The sequence below is a fragment of the Cetorhinus maximus genome, chromosome 10 (genome assembly GCF_964194155.1).
Source record: "Cetorhinus maximus chromosome 10, sCetMax3.hap1.1, whole genome shotgun sequence".
NCBI classification, from domain to species: Eukaryota; Metazoa; Chordata; class Chondrichthyes; order Lamniformes; family Cetorhinidae; genus Cetorhinus; species Cetorhinus maximus.
The window spans coordinates 47,549,169-47,573,478 of NC_135888.1; the positions used below are offsets into that span (position 1 = coordinate 47,549,169).

The following is a 24,310-nucleotide window of genomic DNA, read 5'->3' on the forward strand; positions in this document are numbered from 1 at the left end:
CCTTCATAAGGTTCAGCCTTCCTTCCACAATACCATTGTCCACTCCTCAGTCACCTCTAACACCTTTCCTCCCTTATGGCACCTTTCCATGCAAGCGCAAGAGTGGCAACACTTGTCCTTTCACCTCCTCCCTTCTTACTGTCCAAGGCTACAAACACTCCTTCCAAGTGAAATAGCCATTTACTTGTATTTCTTCCAATTTAATATGCTGGATTCACTGTTCACAATGTGCTCTCCTCTACGCTGGGAAGACCAATGCAGGCTGGGTGGCTGCTTAGTGGAAAACCTCCATTCAGTCCATAAGCATGAGCTTCTTGTCGCTTGCCATTTCAATTCTCCACCTTGGTCCCACTCTGACCTTTCTGCCCTTGGGCCTGCTACAATGTTCCATGAAGTTCAACGCAAGCTTCAGAAACAGCACCTCATCTTTGACTTGGCACGTAACTGCCTTCTGGACTTAACATGGAGTTCGACAACTCTAAATCCTAACCTCTGCCTCTGTCTTGTTCAGTGTCAGGACTGACTATGCTGTAACACATTTCACACGGTCATCCTCACTTATGAAAAGTGCACAGTGTTTGTCTAAGAGAGCCAGTCCGTGGGTGAGCAGCGGCATTTCAGGAACAGACAATGTCCTGTGACTGGGTACAGTAGGTATCGCCTTATAGACCTTATCTAGGCCGTGGAGTTCCTGCCATAGGTGCGATATTACAGGGACAAGGAACTCATCTTTGTTGTGTGTGTTTTTTCCCCTCATTTTTGTTTTGCTGCATTGATCTTGTCTTGTTTTTCCCTTTGGCACTTCATGTTGCATTCAGATGGTTGCTATGGAGCCATTCACACCTCATTTGGACACAAACTTTGTTTCTTTACTATACCCATTGCCACTCTCGTTGGCTGTTGCATCATGAATTTTTTTTTAATGTTATTTAATCTCCTCTGCCCTTCACCCTATTACAGAACTCCCCTTTTTGTTCTTCCTGCCCCTTCCCCACCAGCTTAAAAAGCTTACATTTCTAGCTTTCTTCATTTCCGACGACAGGTTATCTTTCATCTCTCCACAGATGCTGCCTGACCTGCTGAGTATTTTGAGCATTTTCTGTTTTATTGCAGGTTTCCAGCATCTGCAGCATTTTGCTTTTGGATTAGTAGTTACCAATCGACTCTTCCGATTCATCACTTTCAGATTGGGTGACAATTCCAAAGAACACAACTATCCATAAAAACCACATTTTTCAATGCTATGGTCCCACCCCTAACCAGCATCTCACCAGTCCAGTATTGCCAGTTCTTCAAAACTGCGTTCTCAGTTCAGCATTCTTGGTAAGACATTACTTTCATCCACAAAAATCTTGCACTCCTGATGTTGAGCCAATTGTAACTTAGCAGAAACCAAAACCCTGCCTGTAGAAATCAACTGTGCCACACTATTCACACCCTCGCTCACATATAATTACATAATTCTACTAATCGAGCGTGAGCTGTGGGTAGACTCTTGTGTCGGAAGGTCATGGGTTCAATACCCACTCCAGAGACTTGAGCATAAAAAAGCTCGGCTAAAAATCCAGTGCAGCATAGAGGGAGTGCTGCATGATCAGGGGTGCTGTTTTACCAATTAGATATTAAACCAAGGCCATGTCTCTTATGCAGAAGATCTCACGGCACCATTTGAAGAGCAGGGAATTCTCCCGTATCCTGGCCAATATTTGTCCTTCAAGCAGCACCATTAAAACAGATTATCTGGTCGTCATCACATTGCTATTTGTGGGATCTTGCTGCGCACAAATTGGCTGCCATATTTCCTATATTATAAAAGTACTTCATTGGCTGTAAAGCACATTGAGACATCCTGAAGTTATGGAAGGCATGATAGAAATGCAAGTCTCTCTTTCTTTGACTGGACTAGTGGTGATAAATTCATTAGACTGACTATGCTGTAACACATTTCACATGGTCATCCTCACTTATGAAAAGTGCACAATGTTTGTCTAAGAGAGTCAGTCCGTGGGTGAGCAGAGGTATTTGAGGAACAGACAATGTCCTGTGACTGAGTACAGTAGGTATCCCCTTATAGACCTTATCTAGACCATGGAGTTCCATGCCCGATCTGCGATGCTACAGGGACAAGGAATTGATCTATGTCAACTCTACTTATCCACAAAGCTTGCTAAAGATTCGTCACTCTAGACACCCACTATTGGATTTCTTTGCAAATTCTGAGCAGCAACAGAGTTGACAAAATTGCACACCCGAATTTGCATTCAGGAAGAGAGAAACACACAAATACACTATTGTTGAAGCTCCTAGCAGCATGGTCCAATCATGGAAACAGAGACAGTGACTGGCACCGGAGAGTTTAAAGTAGAAAATAATCCATTTCTGTAGCTCAGTGGAGTCATAGGTTAATACTAAACTCTTATTGAAAAATTCAGCAATTTATTTCCTATTGTGTTTATATATTTAACAATAAACCCTGATTTATATAGAGTCTGATCCTGTCAGTGAAACATAAAGGACTGTTAAGCAAGTAACCAGAAGTCCATCTGTTCCAGCAATGTCCTACAAACAGCAACAAGCAGTTACTGAGTTTACTGATGTCCTCTATGAAGCATCTTTCAGTTCCCAGTGACATCACTTCAAAAGTATCTCATTGGCTACAAGGCAGGAAAAACAGCAACCAATTAGCACACAGCTATTTCCCATAACAACTCCATAATGATGATCAGATCACCTACTTTAGTGATGTTGATTGAGGGATAAACATTGGTCAGGACACTGGGGAGAACCTCTCTGCTCTTCTTCAAAATAATGCTTTGGGATCTTTCATGTGCACTCAAGGTGCAGACAGGACCTCGGTTTAACATCTCATTTGAAAGTCAGCACCTCCTTTTCCAATAATTCATCCTTGGCATATAGGATTACAAGAGTTACATCCCTAACAATTGTCACAATCAGACTCAAGCTCTAATGTGCTTCAAGTTAATTAGTGTTATTAATGCTTCCTGTGTTTATTTTTCTTCCATTGTTTTATTTTTTTACGATAGGCCTAATTAATCCTACGACGATTATGAATGCCTGCAAAAAGGCTCAGAGGTTAAAGGAGTGTCACAATTTTATTCAGAATCTAATTAGTGAGAAGCTTAACAAAGAGAAAGGTCCTGAAGATAACTCTCTCTGCTCTTTCAAGCAATTTCAAAACAGGAATCTGGATTTAATCTGTGCAAAGGAGCAGATTCAGAAAGTGGTGCAGACTTTCAGGGACAGAGTGAACCCCCCTCAGTCTCATTGTCCGAGACAGTTCCCCAACAGCCCCAATCCCAGCCAAACAGAGAATGATTTGCACTTTCATATTAAACAGAAGTCATCAGCCTCAGATTCCCAGGAAGCAGTTAAACGCAGTTCCCTCTCCCCAGACCCAGGGCCCACTCCACCTGCAATGGTCAGTCAGGCCCTACTCCCTATGAGCCGAGGCTAGGCCCCACCATCCCAAACCCAGTTTCCTCCTCCCAACGACCCGAGGCACACTACACAATAGCCCTTCCAGGAGCCACACCACCAGACCCCATCTAAGGCCCCCCTCCCCTCCAGGCCCCCGGCTCAGGCCCCCCCTCCCCTCCAGGCCCCCGGCTCAGGACCCCCCTCCCCTCCCCTCCAGGCCCCCGGCTCAGGACCCCCCCCCCTCCATGCCCCTGTCTCAGGCCCCCCCCTCCCCTCCCCTCCATGCCCCTGTCTCAGGCCCCCCCTCCCCTCCCCTCCAGGCCCCCGTCTCAGGTCCCCCTCCCCTCCCCTCCATGACCCCAGTTCAGGCCCCCCTCCGCTCCCCTCCATGCCCCCAGCTCAGGCCCCCCTCCGCTCCCCTCCATGCCCCCAGCTCAGGCCCCTCTCCGTTCCCCTCCATGCCCCCAGCTCAGGCCTCCCTCCCCTCCCCTCCAGGCCCCCGTTTCAGGCCCTCCCCTCCAGGCCCCTGGCTCAGAGTCCCCTCCCTCAAGGCCCAGACTCCGATCGTTACCGCTGCTGATTGTTCAGCCACAGTATCCAGATACCTTGCTACCTCCTGCAGACTAATGTTAACTGGGAAGGAAGGAAGAATTAGCATACACAACCAGTCAGGTCTTCAGAGCAACCAGCATAGTGCTCACAGCACCCAGGAAATGAAGGAAATTGTATTGGAGGATAAGATAGCAGCTCAGAGCAGACACAGGCTTCGTGATTTTGAAAAAAACCTTGCTTAGTCAGATGAAGTGTAACAAATAGAGAAAAATTAAAAGCTGACAAGAGCATCACCTAAACATGTGTCACACCAGGCTCTGTGGTAACTGGATGTATAGTCACTCCCTCCTGCCAGTCATAGGTCATGTGATGTACTGAGGGGGCCCCAACTACTGAGTTCTTAGTGTAGGCAATCCACGGGGTGGGGCACTGAAAGTGTCTCTGCAACAAAGTTTAACTGTTTCTTGATGAAACCAGTCTGCTCCTTTGTTGTAGGGGGGCCGAGTTGTACTATTATTGATAGAGTTGATCTGCAGACACTTCTTGGGTGGAAACATGAAGTTTATTTACAATATACTCAGCAGCTACTACACGTGTGCTTTCAACTCTAACTCTACACTGACTGCTGAGATAGCCTGTGCTACTCTCCTATTTATTACTACAGGTCATGTGATCTTTCCTAACAGATATTATTCTTAAAGGTACATTACACACTAAATAAAACCATAATTACTATACCCATAGAATCATCACAGACTCTAGAGAAGATATAGACTCTGAGCAATGGTTCAATGACACCAGGTCACGGTAAGCTGCACCAGAAGCCATTTCCTGAGCTTGTAAATAAGTTGGGCCAATGTAAGAGCAAGTTTTAAATCGGCGCAAAATCTCTTTTCATATTTGTTCATGGGATGTGGGCTTCACTGGCTGGACCAGCATTTATTGCCCATCCCTAATTGCCCTTGAGAAGGTGGTGGTGAGCTGCTTTCTTGAACCGCTGCAGTCCCTGTGGTGTAGGTACACCCACAGTGCTGTTAGGGAGGGAGTTCCCAGATTTTGACCCAACGACAGTGAAGGAACAGCGATATATTTCCAAGTCAGGATAGTGTGTGGCTTGGAAGGGAACTTCCAGGTGGTGGTGGTGCTACCATGTGCCTGCTGCCCTTGTCCTTCTAGGACAGTCTTGTCAAATATACTCGCCACTCACTATGTGGCAAATCGACCACAGACATGTGGTGCATTGGTGCTCTTCATCAGGCGAGGCAGATTTTAAATTAGATTGACACTAGGACCCTGTGGCAGCCCATTTGACTGAGTTCCCGGTTCCAGACTCTGACACTTTTGGTGTGGCCACAGAGTGCAAAATCCTGTATCCTTGCTCCATTAAGATGTGTGATCAAGAAGCCTCCATTGAAGGAAGTGAAAGCTTGTTGAAATATTTGAATTGTTAGGCCACACCAAATGCTGTGTAATGATTAGTTACACCTAAAGATATCCTGTGACGGAGCTGTTGTCACAGTGCAATGCACTATTGCTCACCTTTACCTCTGTCCCTCAATCCCAGTTCATCTCTGGGAGATCGTTACATACAATGTGTATCACACACCAACCTGATCACAAGTTTGGCAAACTGCTATTGGACAACACTATTCTGGGTGGAAGAAGTTGTGGGTTTGGAAGGTGATGTCTAAGGAGCCTTGGTGAGTTCCTGCAGTGCATCTTGTAGATGGTGCACATTGCTGCTACTGTGCGTCGGTGGTGGGAGCCAATGTTTGTGGTTGCGGTGCCAATCAAGCGGGGCTGCTTTGTCCTGGATGGTGTCAAGCTTCTTGAGTGTTATGGGAGCTGCACTCAGCCAGGCAAGTGGGGAGCATTCCATGACACTCCTGACTTGTGCCTTGTAGATGATGGACAGGCTTTGGGGAGTCAGGAGGTGAGTTACTCACTGCAGGATTCCCTGACTTTATACCTGTGGTACTGTCATTTAACATCGCAATGTTAGAAATTGGGAAAAGTTGTGCTTTCACCAGGGCAACAATGGGACAGAAGGCAGAAAACAGTGTTTCTTAAAGCACTGGGACTTGATGGGGGATAGGTGGTTACGTTACTGGTACAGTAATCCAGAGGCTGAGATAATAACCCAGAAACATGAATTCAAATTGGGAGCTGGGGAATTCAAATTCAATTAATCAAACACATTTGAAATAAAAAGCTAGAACCATTAATGGTGATAATAATACTACTGGATTGCTGTAGAAACCCATCTGGTTCACTAATATCCTTTAGGGAAAGAAATCTACCGTCCTTACCCAGTCTGCCTTACATGTGACGTCAGTCCCAGGGCAACATGGTTAATTCTTAACTCAGAACTAGCCTGACAAGCCACTCAGTTGTATTCAAGAAGGGAGCTCACCACCACCTTCTTTAGGGCAATAAGTGCTGGTCCTGCCAGAAACGCCCACATCCTATAAATGAATTTTTTAAAAGTTTGAAAATAGATTTTTTAAATTGTAGCAAACCAAAGAACAGTAGCCTAGAACCATTTAGGCTGAAGTTTGAGATTTCTTATATCTACGAATGGGGCAAATCATAGCCACGACTTGAATTGTCTCAGGATCATTGCACAACTTTCCTTGATAATTAAATTCAGTCCTACAAGTTTATAAATTGCAGAATGCATTATACCTCCAGAAAATACACAGTTAACAAGAATAAAGGGAATTGGAGATGGGCAAAGTCACAACTCCAGATTAAGTATTATTTTTTAATGAATTTTGAGTATCTATATCTCAAACTTAATTCATCTCTTACTACTGTACTCCCCAATCACTAGGAATTTAAGATCAGGTTTCAGAAGTGATTGAATATTTACACATTGCTAAGTTCCAGGACTGAATGTAAGGGCATCAGGCTGTGCTTTTTAAAAAATAATAAAGTTTCACAGCTCAAATTGGGCTGTTTTAGGCCAACAATTGGCTTATTTCTATGGACAACAGAAGATTATACTCAAATATCTCAGCCTGGTGTCAATGTGGAGTAAAGATTAGCCTGTCAAAGGCACAGACTTAACCCAGGGTCCTTTCTCATAGCATGATGGTTAGCTGCACAGACATCTCCAAGCATTCATGCTTCTGCTGTCAATCAACTCAGCCTGGACATAGAGCCATCGAGTCATTTCTGGCATGGAAGAGGCCATTCAGCCCATCAAGTCCGTGCTAGCTCTCTGTAGAGCAATCAAATCATCTCCATGCTCCTGCTCTATCCTCATAACTCTGCAAGTTTATTTCCTTCAGGTGCCAATCCAATTTTCTTTTGAAATCACTGACCGTTTCTGCATTCACCACCCCCATAGGCAGCGAGTTACAGGTCATTCCAACACACATTGTAAAAACATTCATCTTCACATCCCCCTTGCATCTCTTACCCAAACTCTTAAATCTGTGCCCCCCTAGTCTATGTACCATCAACTAATGGGAAGGATCATTTCTCGTTTACCTTATTCAAACCTCTATCAAATCTCCCCTCCATCTCCTTTTCATTGCTGGCTTGAAAATATATATCGAGCCAGCAACACACAGTTGTCTAATGGTCTCTCTAAACTCAGAATATGGCCTACACATGACCATGTGTGTCAGAGGGGTCCATCTATATGCAGAAAACAACTGATGACCAACATGCATAATATTTTGTTTTTAAAAAGCCTAAGGAGGGCTCAATAAGGGGTTAAGTAAAATGTAACGATGGATTGGACCAAACTGCCAGCGATTTTTTAATCTATGCTTTTTTTTTTGTTTATTGGGCAGTGAAGTTCCACCAGGGCTCACGAGCAAGATGAAATAGTAATGTTGTGCAGATACATAACCTTATTAGACACGAGGAGGCTACTGAGTGTAAGAGGTATAAATAAGAAAATTGTCTAAAACCAGCACACTTGGGCGATAATGGTGAACTTTATGATAAACAGAGCCATGGGGTCAGGAAAAAGGACATGAACACAAGAAATAAAAATACATCAGCTGGAAACAGCCAGGAATCAATGTAAAATCTCTCCATTGTCAGGAAATGGTGAAAATAGTTCATTAATTAACACCTTTCTCTCGAAGATGATTGCCTGACTTGCCTGTACTGAATAATGAGAGGAACCTATTTTATAACCTGACCACTACCTGAAATTTGGGAGTCACGCAAGGGGGAAGTAAGCAAAAGGCAATGGCGTAGTGGTATTGTCACTGGGCTAGTATTCCAGAGACCCAGGGTAATGCACTGGGACCTGGGTTCAAATCCCACCATGGCAGATGGTGAAATTTGAATTCAATAAAAATCTGGAATTAGAAGTCTGATGATGACCACAAATCGGCCATTGTCGATTGTCATAAAAAGACCATCTGGTTCACTAACGTCCTTGAGGGAAGGAAATTTGCCGTCCTTACCTGGTCTGGCCTACATGTGACTCCAGACCCACAGTAATGCAGCTGACTCTTAAAAGTGCCCTCTGGACAATTCGAGATGGACATGGAAATGCTGGCCAAGCAACGCCCATATCCCCATGAACAAATTTTTTTTTTAAAGTGGGGATGGCCTGTATTTGAAGTCATATGTAGTATGAGCTCAGATATCAGAGTGTGTGTAAATGCGATATGCAGTGCTTGAAAGCAATCTAGTATGACGAAGATGTGCTGAAGAATGGGTCTCAGACCTGCTCAGAAATGTTGACAATGTCCCGTCTAATGTTCTATCCATTTAAGTGCATGGCCCCTTTAATTCCTCTTAAGGTTGACTCGTGCACGGTCTGTGCTGGAACTGAAAGGTTACTGTGTGGCTGCACAGCTCAGAGGAAACACTAGTTGACAACGTGACATGAAATTGTTCACATAGCTCAGGAGATTGAGAACGTACAATGTATGTTTAGAGGTTGAAAGTTTTTATTTCAGGTACCGAAATACGCCCCATCAAAAACACAACTTTGTTTCATTAAGTTAGCTGTGAAATAAGTATAGAGTTAAACACACCAGTGGCTTAAAAGGTCTGGGAATTAAAATCAAGGTGGATATCAAATTCAAAATTCCAAAATTCAGAATGGGTTCCCTTGACTTAATGCTGAAATTGGGCTAATTGAGGGCTATAGGAAGAAATAATATTTATTCAGAATTATCCAACAGAAAAGGAGAACTGGGGGATCTTCAAAATTTACAGATAATATCTCTGTAACATAAGATAAGAAAGAGGAAGAGTAGGTTACTCACTTAACCTATCTATAGCTCTTTGCAGACACTTTATATCCTCCTCACAACTTGCTTTCCTACCTATCGTTGTATTGTCAGCAAATTTGGATAGAATACACTCAGTCCCTTCATCCAAGTCATTTATAAAGATCATGAATAGTTGAGGCTCCAGCACTGATCCGTGATAGTGCACTAGTGACAGCTTGCTGACCTGAAAATGACCCATTTTTTCTGACTCTGTTTCTTGTCACTTAGCCAATCCTCTTTCCATGCTACTATATCACCCTCAATACCATGAGCTCTTGTGTAGTAACCTTTTATATGGCAGCTTATCAAATGCCTTCTGGAAATCCAAATACACCACATCTACTGGGTCCCCTTTATTCACCCTGCTTGTAACATCTTCAAAGAACTCTAATAAATTTGTCAAACATGCAATATTTGGAGAAAGCTCAGTTTTAAAGGTTGCTTACTGTACAATGTATTATGATTTTTCTTCATGTTATGATGTGTAATATTATCCAAATAAAACTTTGCCTGCAGTGCAAATGACACCAGATATGCTTGTGAAATCACCCTTAATCTCCCTCATTCTATTGTCAAAAGGTCAGTGTGTCCTCACTTTCCTTCTCAAGAAGTTGTGGGGAACAGTGAGGTGAAGGTAGGGAAAAAATGCCTATCTCTTACGCCACCACGAGACACTCAGGTGTTTAGTGATACTGTCAGTCTCCTGACACTCTCCAGAATACCCAGATCCCACTCCTAGATCAATGCCTTCCCAAACATCCTTCATTTCTGCTCATTGCTTTGTTCATTGGTCAATATTCTTGTTCCCAATGATGTGTCCCTTGAATCGACAGTGTGACAGGTAATTGAAAATGGGAGCAATCATTCATGGCTGCATTGCCTTGTTAGAAAGGGACATTATTTTAACAACCCCTTCCCTGAACTCTCAGCTGACAGCATTCAGTTTAAATGTGGAGCAACTGAATTAGACAAGATTCCTTTCAACAGCAATTTGAATTTGTACAACGCCTTTAATGTGGGAAACATCCCAATAAGGCACTTCACAGTGTTGCTCTTTGTCCTGACTACATTCCTGAGTTCATGGAAGAAATATTAGAATGGGCAACTAAAAGCTTGTTCAAAGAGGGTGGATTTAAGAGGACTCCAGAGACAGAGAGGTTAAGGGAAAGGATCTAAGAGCTCAGGATTTGATGAGGGCTGCACAGGCCCAGGATGGGAGACAACAAGGTACTGGGAACAATGGCATTGATTATGGAGAGCAGGGTATGATTGAGTGGGTTGATAGCTGCAGAAATGCAATGGTGAGTAGAGGGCCAGGTGGTTAGGGATCTGAAAGTACCTTTGTCAGTAACTTGGGGGGTTTCTATTCCAAGGGCAGCACAGAATTGCTGGGCTGGGGGTCGGGGGGGGGGGGGGGGGCGATGGGGAGACAGAGGTGGGAAAGAGGAATATGGGTGTAGAGTGATACAGGAAGCAGAGTTGGCCTGGTAAGTGATTTAGATGATGGCAATAGAGAGGCGGTATAATATGGTAAAGTTGACAGGGTAGCAGTGAATATGGGGAAGGCAAGTTTATATGGAGGGAGAGCTTATGGGAGGACAGTGAGTTGAGATGAACGCTGAAATCATCAAGGGTGGTTCAGAGACTGAGGGGAGAAAGCAGCTGGAGATATCTCAATGAGAAATCTAGCATGAAGATGGATTGGCTATCAAAGCACACTATTATCTTTCTGATGTTGAAAATAACATTATCAGATGTGCTATGCCTTGATTGTAGTTCCCTTCATTATCCAGGCATTAAATACAATGCACTTTTAATATCCACAACACAAGAACAGGGAAGCTATCATGCTACCTTCCTACGTTAACACAGAGTCTGATCATACGGCTCTAATATACAGCAGTAGCAACTTCAGCTGCTGATTCGAGACCAGCACAACAGGCTGATGGGTCAGCAATTATCTCTCCCTCCCTCCCCCATTTATTCATAATGCATTTGAGAGATACCTGGTTCAGCGTTGATCAATATGCTAGCAACAGGCCACATGGTTAATTAAGAATAATTGCAGATAATTATTGTTAATAATTAATTATAATAATTGTAGATAATTGCAGTTCTGATGAGAAATTTAAAAATGAGCAATAGCTCCACCAGCATTGGGCCTGTGATCTCAATACTCAAAATCAGACAGTGGGTGTGTGTGAACCTTAACCATTTTGTGCGTTAGTTGGTAAAACAGAAAGCGAGTGTTTATTGATGGGTGAGTGTTTTATTTCCTTGATTAGTGAATGGTGGTAATTGTTTGTTTAAAGATACAGGCTTGAGGTACATTTATCCATATCATGAGAGTGAGGTGTTTGCTATAACACTGCTATACGTGACTTAAAGATAGTCATCGTTACACCTACAGCCTGTCAGTGATTTCGATTGGACACTGATCTAGGTTCACTCCATAGACTCAAGGGCCACATTTCATGCAGTTATCAGTTGAGGGAGTCTATGGGCATGTTCAAAGAACATCATGTGTCAAGCCACTGGTAAATACAATGCTGGTATCACACTGGCACCTCTGCTTTGCCAACTCTTTCCCCTCTTTTTTTCCTAAGTGACGATTCTTGTTGGGTCCTCTCTGGTGTCTTGAACAATGTTTCTGTGGGCCTGGACAGTGATTGTCGGCTGGTTATTTTGGTTATTTGACTGGGGGCTTGGGGAAAGAATGGCACAACCGAATTTCACAGCCTTCACTCCCATGCACAATTTTATTTTTAAAAACCCGTTCTTGGGATGTGGGCATCACTGGCTAGGCCAGCATTTATTGCCCATCTCTAATTGCCCTTGTTTAGAGGGCATTTAAGAGTCAACCACATTGCTGTGGGTCTAGAGTCACATGTAGGCCAGTCAAGGTAAGGACAGCATATTTCCTTCCCTAAGGACATTAGTGAACCAGATGGGTTTTTACAACAATCGGCAATGGTTTCAAGTTCACAATGGCAATAGAGGGGCTGTATAATATGGTGAAGTCGACAGGGTAGCAGTGAATATGGGGAAGACAAGTTTATATGGTGGGAGAGCTAATGGAAGGACAGTGAGTTGAGATGAACGCTGAAATCATCAAGGGTGGTTCAGAAGCTGAGGGGAGAAAGCAGCTGGAGATATCGCAATGAGAAATCTAGTATGAAGATGGATTGGCTATCAAAGCACACTATTTCCTTTCTGATGTTGAAAATAACATTATCAGATGTGCTACACCTTGAGTGTAGTTCCCTTCATTATCCAGGCATTAAATACAATGCACTTTTAATATCCACAACACAAGAACAGGGAAGCTATCATGCTACATCCTATGTTAACATAGAGTCTGAACATACGGCTCTAATACACAGCAGCTGGAGGCCAGTCCTTATCCTCCTGTAGCTGCTTTACATCTTCCTTACAATACACATTCCCACCTAGCTTTGTATCATCCGCGAACTTGGAAATATTACATTTGATCCCCACATCCAAATCATTGATATATATTGTGAGCAGCTGCAGCCAAAATACTGATCCTTGCTCTACCTCACTAGTCACAGCCTGCCAACACAGAATGACCCCTTTACTCCTACTCTCTGTTTTCTTCCTGTTAGCCAATCCTTGATCCATGTCAGTATATTGCCTCCTATCCCATGCACTTTTATTTTGTTGGTCAACCTCCTGTGGGGGACTTTATCTAAAGTCTTCTGAAAATCCAAGTACACTATGTCCATCAACTCTCCTTTATCAATTTTGTTAGTAACATCCTCAAAAAACTCCAAGAAGTTTGTCAAACATGATTTCCCATTCGGAAATCCATGCTAACTATGCCCAATCAGATCATGATTATCCACGTGTCCATTCATCACATCCTTTATAATAGATTCTAGCATTTTCCCTTCTACTGATGTAAGTCTAAAAGGTCTGTAGCTCCCAGTTTTCTCTCTCCCTCCCTTCTCAAATAGTGGGGTGACATTTGCTACCTTCCAATCTTCAGGAACTATTCCAGATCTATAGAATTTTGGAAAATGATCACCAGTGCATCCACAATCTCCATAGCTACCTCTTTCAACACTCTGGGATGCAGAATATCAGGTCCCAGGGACTTATCAACTTTCAATCCCATTAGTTTCCCCAATACAACCTTTTTACTTATACTAATTTCCTTCAACTCCTCATTCTCCCTAGTCCCTTGGATCTCTAAATCTGGGAAATTTATTGTATCGTCCTCAGTGAAAGCAGACATAAAGTAACCATTTAGCTTATCTGCCATTTCTTTATTCCCCATTATGAATTCTCCTGACTCTGCCTGTAATGGACCCACACTTGCCTGAGCAAACTGCTTCCTTTTTACATACCTATAGAAGCTTTTATAGTCCGTTTTTATGCTTTTTGCTAGATTGCATTCGTATTCTATTCTCCCTCTCTTTGCCAGTTTCTTGGTCTTCCTTCGCTGTATTCTAAAAACCTCCCAATCTTCAGGTTTACTACTGCTTCTGGCAAGTTTATATGCCTTTTCTTTTAATCTTTTACAATCCTTAACCGGCTTTGTCAGCCATGGCTGACTGACTTTTTTGGGGTATTTGCACCTTGAAGGAATGTATAGGTGCTGTAAGTAATGTAATAGTTCTTTGAAGACTTTCCATTGCCTGAGTACAGTCATACCTTTTAATGTATTTTCCCAATCCACCTTAGCCAACTTGTCCCTCATACCTTCATAGTTTCCTTTATTCAACTTTAACACACTTGCTTCAGGGTGAATTACCTCACTTTCAAACAATGTAAAATTCTATCATATTGTGGTCACTCATCCCTAAAGGTTCTTTTACAGCAAGATTAATAATTAGCCCTTTTTCATTATATAATACTGGATCTAAAATAGCTTGTCCTCTAGTCAGCTGCTCAACATACTGCTCCAGAAAGCCATCCCTAACACATTCCAGATACTCGTCTTCCACAGCATTAGTGCTAAGTGGTTTACCCAGTCTATATGCAGATTGAAGTCACCCATGATTACTGTATTGCCCATGCTACATGCTTCTCTCATCTCCTGATTAATACCATGCCCCACATTACCACCACTGTTTGGTGGCCGATAAACAACTCCAACCAATATCTGCTGCCCTTTGCTGTTTCTTAGCTCCACCCAAACAGATTCCACACAAAGTTCTTCTGATCTGAGATCCTCCCTTACTAATGCACTGATCCCAGCCCTTATTATCAGCGCAAACCCACCTCCTTTCCCTTCTTGTCTGTCCTTCCTAAACATCGAATACCCTTGAATATTCAGTTCCCAGTCTTGGGCACCCTGCAGCCATATTTCCGTAATGGCAATTATATCACACCCATTTACCTCTATTTGTGCCTTTACATCATCTACCTTATTGTGAATGCTGCACGCATTCAGGTAGACTGTCTTTGGCATCTTGCCTTTTAGGGTAACTTTAACATCATTCTGCATTCGAAGCATACTCAATGCTCTGCTTCATTCTCCTGCCTCCTAGTCTCACTACTACTTCCTGTTACCAATTTTACTTTCTTCCTATTTGGGCCACAGATTCCCACCCCCCTCACAAGTTAGCTTAAACCCACCCCAACAGCACTCGTAAATCTCCCTGCGAGTATATCAGTCCCAGTCCTGTTAAGATGTAACCCGTCCAGCTTGTACAGGTCCCACCAGCCCCAGAACCAGTCCCAATGCCTCAGAAATATGATGCCCTCCTTCCTACACCAGTTCTCCAGCCTTGTATTTAATCGTTCTATCCTCCTATTCCTATGCTCACAAGCACGTGGCACTGGGAGTAATCCTGAGATTACTGCTTGAGGTCCTGCTTTTTAATTTCCTTCCTAACTCCCTGAAATCTGCTTTCAGGACCTCATCCCTCTTCCAACCTATGTCATTGGTACCAATGTGGACCACGACTTCTGGTTGATTCCCCCGCCCCTTGGCTGAAGGATGTCCTGTAGCTGCCCCGTGACATCGTTGGCCCTGGCACCAGGGAGGCAACACACCATCCTGGAGTCACATTTACTGCCGCAGAAACGCCTGTCTGATCCCCTGACTAAGGAATCCCCATCACTATTTCCCTTCCATTCTTCTTCCTCCCCCTTTGTACAGCTGAGCCACCTGTGGTTCTACAGGCTTGGCTCTGGCTGCACTCCCGAGGAACCATCGCCCTCATCAGCATCCAAAATGGAAAACCGATTAGCAAGCAGGATAGACTCAGGGGCTCCTGCACTACCTGCCTGGTTCTCAGACTGCCTGGTGGTCACCCATTCCCTCTTTCGCTATATGCTTCTGACCTGCGGTGTGCCCACCTCAACCCCAACCCAATCCCTGCATGAGTCCCAACTCCTGCAGATGCTGTCACTTATTTGCAGCAAGTGAACTGTTATTGGGCACAATACAGAATTCTGATAGTTTATATCAGTATCTGTGTAGATCAAACCTAAAACAGCCAAAGTGATGCTCACATACAGGAGATTGAAAGAGACAATTTAGCAACAAGCCAAAGTGATGATAAAGAGATGAGAGACATGTACGTGTTCTATACCCACAAACCCAGGATTAGCCACTGGCTTCTGGTTAGTACTGATGCTCACTGCAGCTTTTTCCAATCCGGTCTCCAGTACATTTGCCGTAAATTTGGCACCTCAGGTTTGGGTTCCATCACCAATATCGGCACTGCAGGAAATTCTTGGGCAAAGTGCAGCAAGGGGACAGTGCCCCTTTAAGGCAGCTTCCTGCTCAATCTCAGTGAATAGTATTATATACAGCTTTTTACAGACATAGACAAACTGTGGCATTTACAATCTCCCAAATCTGTGCAGCTCACGCAGATTAACACTTGACTCCACTTGGTCCTGACTACTGAAATTGTACACGATAATTACTGATACGCTGTCCAACAACACAGGCTCAGTACTCCCCAGTAATCCCAGGCACTGTGGCTGTGTATCAGATTCTGATCACTGTGGTTACAGATACCACCCCTTAATATAACAAAACTCGTAGATTAAATTGACTATGGCAAATTGCTCATTAGCAAATGCCCCCAGACCTGCATACCTTATAAACCCAACACCAGCACCCACAAAACCCCACACCCATAAACACTGCCTATGTCAAAACACCCTTAAATCATTCCCCGAGCGCCCCCCCACACACACCCGTGCCCCCTGCACCTGCCACACACACGCACCTGCCCCCAGCAACCCCCCTACACACACCCCCGCCCCCAGTAACACCCGCCACACACACGCACCTGCCCCCAGCAACCCCCCTACACACACCCCCGCCCCCAGTAACACCCGCCACACACACGCACCTGCCCCCAGCAACCCCCCCACACACACCCCTGCCCCCTGCACCTGCCACACACACGCACCTGCCCCCAGCAACCCCCCCCACACACACCCCCGCCCCCAGTAACACCCGCCACACACACGCACCTGCCCACCGCAACCCCCCCCCACACACACCCCCGCCCCCAGCAACACCTCCACACACACCCCTTCCCCTTTGCAACCCCCCACAACCCCTTCCCCTTTGCAACCCCCCACAACCCCCCCACACACACCCCTACCCCCAGCAAACCCCCCACACATACCCCTGCCCCACGCAACCCCCCCACACACACACACTCCCCTACCCCCAGCAACCCCCCCCCCCCCCCCCACACACACACTCCCCTACCCCCAGCAACCCCCCAAACACACACCCACACACACATACATACACCCAGCAACCCCCCCTCCCTGGTTCTTTCTTACCGAAGATGGTGATGTTCTTCACCTGCCCCTCTCGGAGTTGCTGAGAGTCCAGGAGCCGGTACCATCCATTCGGATACACGGGGGGCAACTCGCCTCTCTTCCGCCTCCTCCTGACTTCAATGGCCGCCTGTCGCTTGCTGGTGCCGGGCTCCGGGATGTACCCGACCCGGTGAGAGGCTCGGAGAAGCTGCAGGGGGGCGAACAGGAGGCGGTGGAGGAAGAGCAGAGAGAGGAGCAGGACGACCAGCCCGAGTGCCAGCTCCAGGTTGCCCGGCAGCAGCCGCAGCCACAGCCCCGCAGCCAGCAACCCCAGGCCGGCAGCGGGCAGCCAGCAGCTCCCAGCCTCCAGCTCCATGTCCCCGGCGAGACCCCGCTCTCAATCCCGGCCGCTCACACCTGAATCCCGGCTCCGGACCCGCCCCTTAATATCTGGAGCAATACGTCACAACTCCCCAGGTACCTGTCCACCTGAGAGCAACACACCTGCAGGGGAGGACCAACCTGGAGTGAGGGGGGCAGAAAATCAACTGGGGGGGGGCAATTAAATCAACCTGGAGTGAGGGGGTAATAAAATCAACCTGGAGTGAGGGGGCAATAAAATCAACCTGCAATGAGGGGGTAATAAAATCAAACAGGAGTGAGGGGGTAATAAAATTAACATGGAATGAGGGGGCAATAAAGTCAGCCTGGAGTGAGGGGGTAATAAAATCAACCTGGAATGAGGGGGTAATAAAATTAACATGGAGTGAGGGGGCAATAAAATCAGCCTGGAGTGAGGGGGTAATAAAATCAACCTGGAATGAGGGGGTAATAAAATCAACCTGGAGTGAGGGGGTAATAAAATTAACATGGAGTGAGGGGGTAATAAAATCAAACAGGAGTGAGGGGGTAATAAAATCAAACAGGAATGAGGGGGTAATAAAATTAACATGGAGTGAGGGGGTAATAAAATCAAACAGGAATGAGGGGGTAATAAAATTAACATGGAGTGAGGGGGTAATAAAATCAAACTGGAGTGAGGGGCAATAAAAATCAAGCAAGAGTGAGGGGGCAATAAAATCAAACTGGAATGGAGGGGTAATAATATCAACCTGGAGTAAGGGGGCAAAAAAATCAATCTGGAATGGGGGGCAATAAAATCAAACTGGAGTGAGGGGGCAATAAAAATCAAACAGGAATGAGGGGGTAATAAAATCAAACTGGAGGGGGCACTAAAATCAAACAGGAGAGAGGGCATAATAAAGTCCATGTAGGGTTAGGGGGCAATAAAATTAAACTGGAGTGAGAGGGCAATAAAAGCAAACAGGAGTGAGGGGACAATAAAATCAAAGTGGACTGCCGGGGTAATAAAATCAAACTGGACTGAGGGGGTAATAAAATCAAACTGGAGTGAGGGGGCAATAAAACCAAACAGGAGTGAGGGGACAATAAAATCAACATAGAGTGAGGGGGCAATAAAATCAAAGTGGACTGAGGGGGTAATAAAATCAAACTGGACTGAGGGGGTAATAAAATCAAACTGGAGTGAGGGGGCAATAAAACCAAACAGGAGTGAGGGGGCAATAAAACCAAACTGGAGTGAGTGGGATAGACTGGGTCTATGGCAGGCGGTGAGAGAACCAACAAGAGGGAAAAACATACTTGACCTCATCCTCACCAACCTGCCTGCCGCAGATGCATCTGTCCACGACAGTATCGATAGGAGTGACCACCACACACTCATTGTGGAGACGAAGTCCCGCCTTCACATTGAGGATACCTTCCATCGTGTTGTGTGGCATTACCACTGTACTAAATGGGATGGATTTTGAACAGATCTAACAACTCAAGACTGGGCATCCATGAGGCACTGTGGGCCACCTGCAGCAGCAGAATTGTACTCGAACACAATCTGTAACCACATGGCCTGGCATATTCCCCTCTCTACCGTTACCAGCAAGCCAGGGGATCAACTCTGGTTCAATGAAGAGTGCAGGAGGGCATGCCAGGAGCAGCACCAGACATACCTAAAAATGAGGTGTCAACCTGGTGAAGCTGCAACTCAGGACTACTTGAGTGCCAAACAGCATAAGCAGCAAAGGATAGACAGAGCTAAACGATCCCACAACCAACGGATCAGATCTAAGCTCTGCAGTCCTGCCACATCCTGGTCATGAATGGTGGTGGACAATTAAACAACTCACTGGAGGAGGAGGCTCCACAAATATCCCCATCCTCAATGATGGAGGAGCCCAGCACAGCAGTGCAAAAGATAATAGCAAAATACTGCGGATGCTGGAAATCTGAAACAAAGACAGAAAGTGCTGGAAAAACTCAGCAGGTCTAACAGCATCTGTGGAGAGAAAAAAAAGTTAACTTTTCGAGTCTTTATGACTCTTCTTCAGAGGAAAAGTTAAAGCTGAAGCATTCGCTACAATCTTCAGACAGAAGTGCCGAGTGGATGATCCATCTTGGCCTCCTCGGAGGTCCCCAGCATCACACATGCCAGTCTTCAGCCAATTCGATTCACTCCACGTGATATCAAGAAACGGCTGAAGGCACTGGATACTGCAAAGGCTATGGGTCCTGACAATATTCCAGCAATAGTACTGAAGACTTGTGCTCCAGAACTTACCATGCCCCTAGCCAAGCTGTTCCAGTACAGCTACAACATTGGCATCTACCTGGCTATGTGGAAAATTGCCCAGGTATGTCCTGTACACAGAAAGCAGGACACATCCAACCTGGACAATTACTGCCTTATTAGTCTACTCTCGATCATCAGTAAAGTAATGGAAGGGGTCATCAACAGTGCTATCAAGTGGCACTTGCTTAGCAATAACCTGGTAACTGAGGCTCAGTTTGGGTTCCGCCAGGGCCACTCAGCTCCTGACCTCATTGCAGCCTTGGTTCAAACATGGACAAAAGAGCTGAACTCCCGAGGTGAGGTGAGAGTGACTGCCCTTGACAACAAGGCAGTATTTGACCAAGTGTGGCATCAAGGAGCCCTAGCAAAACTGGAGTCAATGGGAATCAGGGGGAAAACTCTCTGCTGGTTGGAGTCATACCGAGCACAAAGGAAGATGGTTGTGGTTGTTAGAGGTCAGTCATCTCAGCTCCAGGACATCACTGCAGGAGTTCCTCAGGGTAGTGTCCTCGGACCAACCATCTTCAGCTGCTTCATCAATGGCCTTCCATCAGAAGGTCAGAAGTGGGGATTTTGACTGATGATTGTACAATGTTCAGCACCATTCACGACTGCTCAGATACTTAAGCAGTCCATGTTCAATTGCAGCAAGACCTGGGCAATACCCAGGCTTGGGCTGACAAGTGGCAAGTAACATTCGCGCCACACAAGTGTCAGGCAATGACCACCTCGAACAAGAGAGAATCCAACCATCGTCCTTTGATGTTCAATGGCATTACCATCACTGAATCCACCATTATCAACATCCTGGGGTTACCATTGACCAGAAACTGAACTGGACTAGCCATATAAATACTGTGGCTACAAGAACAGGTCAGAGGCTAGGAATCCTGCAGTGAGTAACTCACCTCCTGACTCCCCAAAGCCTGTCCGCCATTTACAAGGCACAAGTCAGGAGTGTGATGGAATACTCTCAACTTGCCTGGATGAATGCAGCTTCCACAACACTCAAAAAGCTCAACACCATCCAAGACAAAGCAGTCCGCTTGATTGGCATCATATCCACAAACATTCACTCCCTCCACCACCGATGCACAGTAGCAGCAGTGTGTACCATCTACAAGATGCACTGCAGGAATTCACCAAGGCTCCTTAGACAGCACCTTCCAAACCCACAACCGCTACCATATAGAAGGACAAGGGCAGCAGATAGATGGGAGCACCACCACCTGGAAATTCCCCTCCAAGTCACTCACCATCCTGACTTGGAAATATATCACTGTTCCTTCACTGTCCCTGGGTCAAAATCCTGGAACTCCCTTCCTAACAGCACTGTGAGTGTACCTACACCACATGGACTTCGGCAGCTCAAGAAGGCAGCTCACCACCACCTTCTCAAAGGCAACTAGGGATGGGTAATAAATGCTGGCCCAGCCAGCGAAGCCCACATCTCGTGAATCATAATAAAAAAATAAAAGCCGTATTTGAGTGAGGGGGCAATAAAATGAAACTGGAGGGCAGAATTTTCCATTCCATGCCTTAGTCTGGTGGTGGGGCAGGAAGGGGATGAGTTTCCCGCTGCGTTGGATGGTGGGAATGCGCGCTTTATCACCCAACCCTGGCCTCATTAATTATGCAGTTGAGGGTTTGCAGACATTCTGTGCAGTGGGATGGGCAGGATGGTGTGTGCCCCGCCGTCATATCCAGGTGCCATATTTAAAAGACACCGGAACACCAACCTACCCACTGTTCAAGGAGATGGCCGCTGAGCACAGAGAGCTCCTACTCCCAGATACAGTTATGCTTCTTTGGAAGTGCTGCTCAATGCAGGGGAAGCGTGGAGTGCTGCCCTCTATCATGAGGATGGAAGGAGGAGGCCGAGCAGTTAGACCAACCCTGCATGGGAGGAAGTCACCAGGGTGAACAGTGTCCAGAGCCTCCACCAGAGGACTGCCCTCCTCCTGAATGAGAAAACCTTCAACTACTCACATTCACTTCACTCAATGGTAGAGGGGACATGGACCTCAGTGACAACTCATAGCCCCACTGCAGTCCATCGAGTCTGCAGGTGGAAGGGTAACTGTGGGACGCTGACCCTCCCACACAGAGAGCTCAGGTGTTGCCTTGGGGTGGTGTGGGGGAAAGGGGGTCAGGCGTTGAGGGCACCAGCAAGCACCACTAATGCCATGCCTGTGTGAGCCTTATCCTTCTATCTGCATGAGCTCACCGCTCTGGAGGGAGCTGCCCCAGGACCCTTGTGAATAACCTGCAGTGCATCAAACACATGGCAGACAACCTAGTGGGTTCTTTGTAAGACTGGAAGCATGAGAAAGATAGCTCAAACCCAAATGCTCTCAACCCCACCTTCCCTCTTTGTGCAGGAAAAATTACAGCACAACAGTAGAGAGAGGGAGAAGATGGGAGAATGAAATGATTTTGAGGAGCGGGAAGCCCAGCCGACAGGGGAGGAGCTGGACCAAGCCTGCAGTGACGGAGAGGTCAGTGGGCAGCCTCCTCCAGTTAGGATCCATGCACAATATAGCCACATAGAAACCTAAGGGTCACGCATTCCTCTATGTCGGAGACAGCTCATGCAGTCACTCGCTCTCTCCTCTCTCACTTACAGGTGCCAGCAGGAAGCAGGCAAGGCAAGTAGACAAAGCCCTGTCCAGCAGTTCATCCAACCCACACAGCCCAGACAGGACCAAAGACACTGAGGAGGAGGAAAAAAGTGCACCTGTTGAGGTGTCACAGCAGTCACCTTTCACAGCTGCACCCTCCACCAGCGCAGTGACACACACCTCAGTGACTACTAGATATAGTTCAGGCAGGGTCTCATATTCTGGTGGTCACCGCATGGGCACATGTCCACAGCAGGAGGAGGTAGGGTCAGGCAAGCTAACCGGCACTCAGAGGACTGCTGGAGAAGAGGCATCTGCGACATCCAAGTTGGATGATGAGCCTCTGGGATCGGCCCTGCACAAGGTGTAGCGAGAGGTGGGGGAACGTCAGGCTGAGATGGTGGAGGCCCTCAACAGAGTGGCACATAAGGCGCTGGAGTCCGTCTGCTTGCTCTCTGATGTCGTGGCACCGAGGTGCACACATCGAGGTCTCCCTAGGGAAGATGGCAGATGCCTTGAAGACCCTGGTCTAGCAGAATGCCCAGTTTCTGCCAGAGATGTGCTCAGACCTGCACTCAATCACTGTAGCCATGGGTAAGCTTTTGCAGTGTCTACGCGAGAGGGTGACGAGGCACCTTGGCCTCCCTCCAGGTGTCTCTTCCCCTCAAAGTGTAAGGCCAGGGCCCTTGGGCACCCAGGGGGAGGAACAGCAACTGGTGGACACCCCTGGGACCTCCACTCAGGATTGTCTGAGGGTGCCTAGCCCTTCAGAATCCCCCTTGCCTGTGACCCCTTCAGCTTCATCCTCTGTGACCACAGAGGGAGGAGCTGCCCCACACCAGGACAGCCAAAGTAAGCCAGGGCCCTCCAGGCCTCAGGCCTCCAGAGGATGCCCACCAGGTCATCCAAGACAACAGGGCCAACTGGTCAGCAGGCTGCCTCCACCCCTGCTGCGGATGTCAGGGTAGCACCTGGAAGAAGTGGTAGATTAGAAGTTTTGACTTCACATGCGGGTGCACAGGTGTCACTAAGGTTTAATGTTGTGACACTTTGGGCTGAATTTTCCCAGAACTGGACTAAGCACGGTAGCGGGCGGGTAAAATGGAGACCTACCCGCCGATGAAAGTGGTGAGTTTTCACGCCGTATCTTCCCGAGCCCACCTCATTATACATTCACTCCTGTGAAACACACCATTTCCATGCTGTGCAGGCTATCATTCACCCGCTCGCCATCACCCCGCTGTTGCACCACACTGGCCGCCATCTTTAAAAGGCAGCCGCCAGCAAAGCGCTCATCGCCACTGCCTGGGAGACATGGCCTGCAAAGGGAAAAAGGCTGCAGCCCCCTGCTTCAACGACGGGTCCCTCGAGCGACTGCTGGATGGCGTGGAGGCCACTGGGATGTGCAGTACCCTGCTCTGGCCGCAGGATGCTCAGAAAAGTCACCAACCTGGCTTGGGAGGTGGTGACAGCGTTGGTCAGTGCCAATGCCCTTCAGAAGAGGACAGCCAACCAGTGCCGCAAAAGGATGAATCACCTCCTCCGTTCCGCCAGAGTATGTCACACTTTTCATCACTCCCAACTCACACACTCACAAACCCATCACACATCCACAGGGCCCTCACTCACTGCCAGTGCAAGGGATATCACCATTCACTCTCTCACACTCACCACCATTGTGCTCATCCCGTCTATGGGACCACTCCCCACCCACACAGACCAGGCATAATTATGATCTGGCCAGGCAGGCATCCTGATACACTTGCCCCATCTCTATCCATGCAAGTCAAACTGGCTCACACCAGGAGGGAAAGGTCGCAGACTGGCGGAGGGATGCCGGAATTCAAAGTTCTCAGAGAATTTGAAAACAGAGCCATCCAGCTGGCCTGCGATGACCGGGACCGGTCCTGTGCTGACGGTGAGGTCAGTGCTGCTCCACCAAGTGAGGATCCAGCAGTGCAACATCCAACAGACAACCAAGCTGTGAGTGTCCTCTTTCACAGGCCACTGCCATGCACTAATTATCTCCTCTTGCTTTC

The 24,310-nt window shown here is 46.7% G+C and overlaps 1 protein-coding gene across 2 annotated transcripts in view; it reads right to left on the reverse strand.

The window, feature by feature from the left end:
- Positions 1 to 17,380, reverse strand: part of LOC144685227 (cholesterol 7-desaturase nvd) — a 78,310-nt gene extending 60,930 nt beyond the window's left edge. For both annotated transcript variants that reach the window (XM_078549659.1, XM_078549658.1), the window contains exon 1: positions 17,025 to 17,380. In XM_078549659.1, the coding sequence (XP_078405785.1) occupies positions 17,025 to 17,379 (355 nt within the window). In that variant the 5' untranslated portion in view covers position 17,380. The remainder of the gene's footprint in view (positions 1 to 17,024) is intronic.
- Positions 17,381 to 24,310: the final 6,930 nt, after the last annotated feature.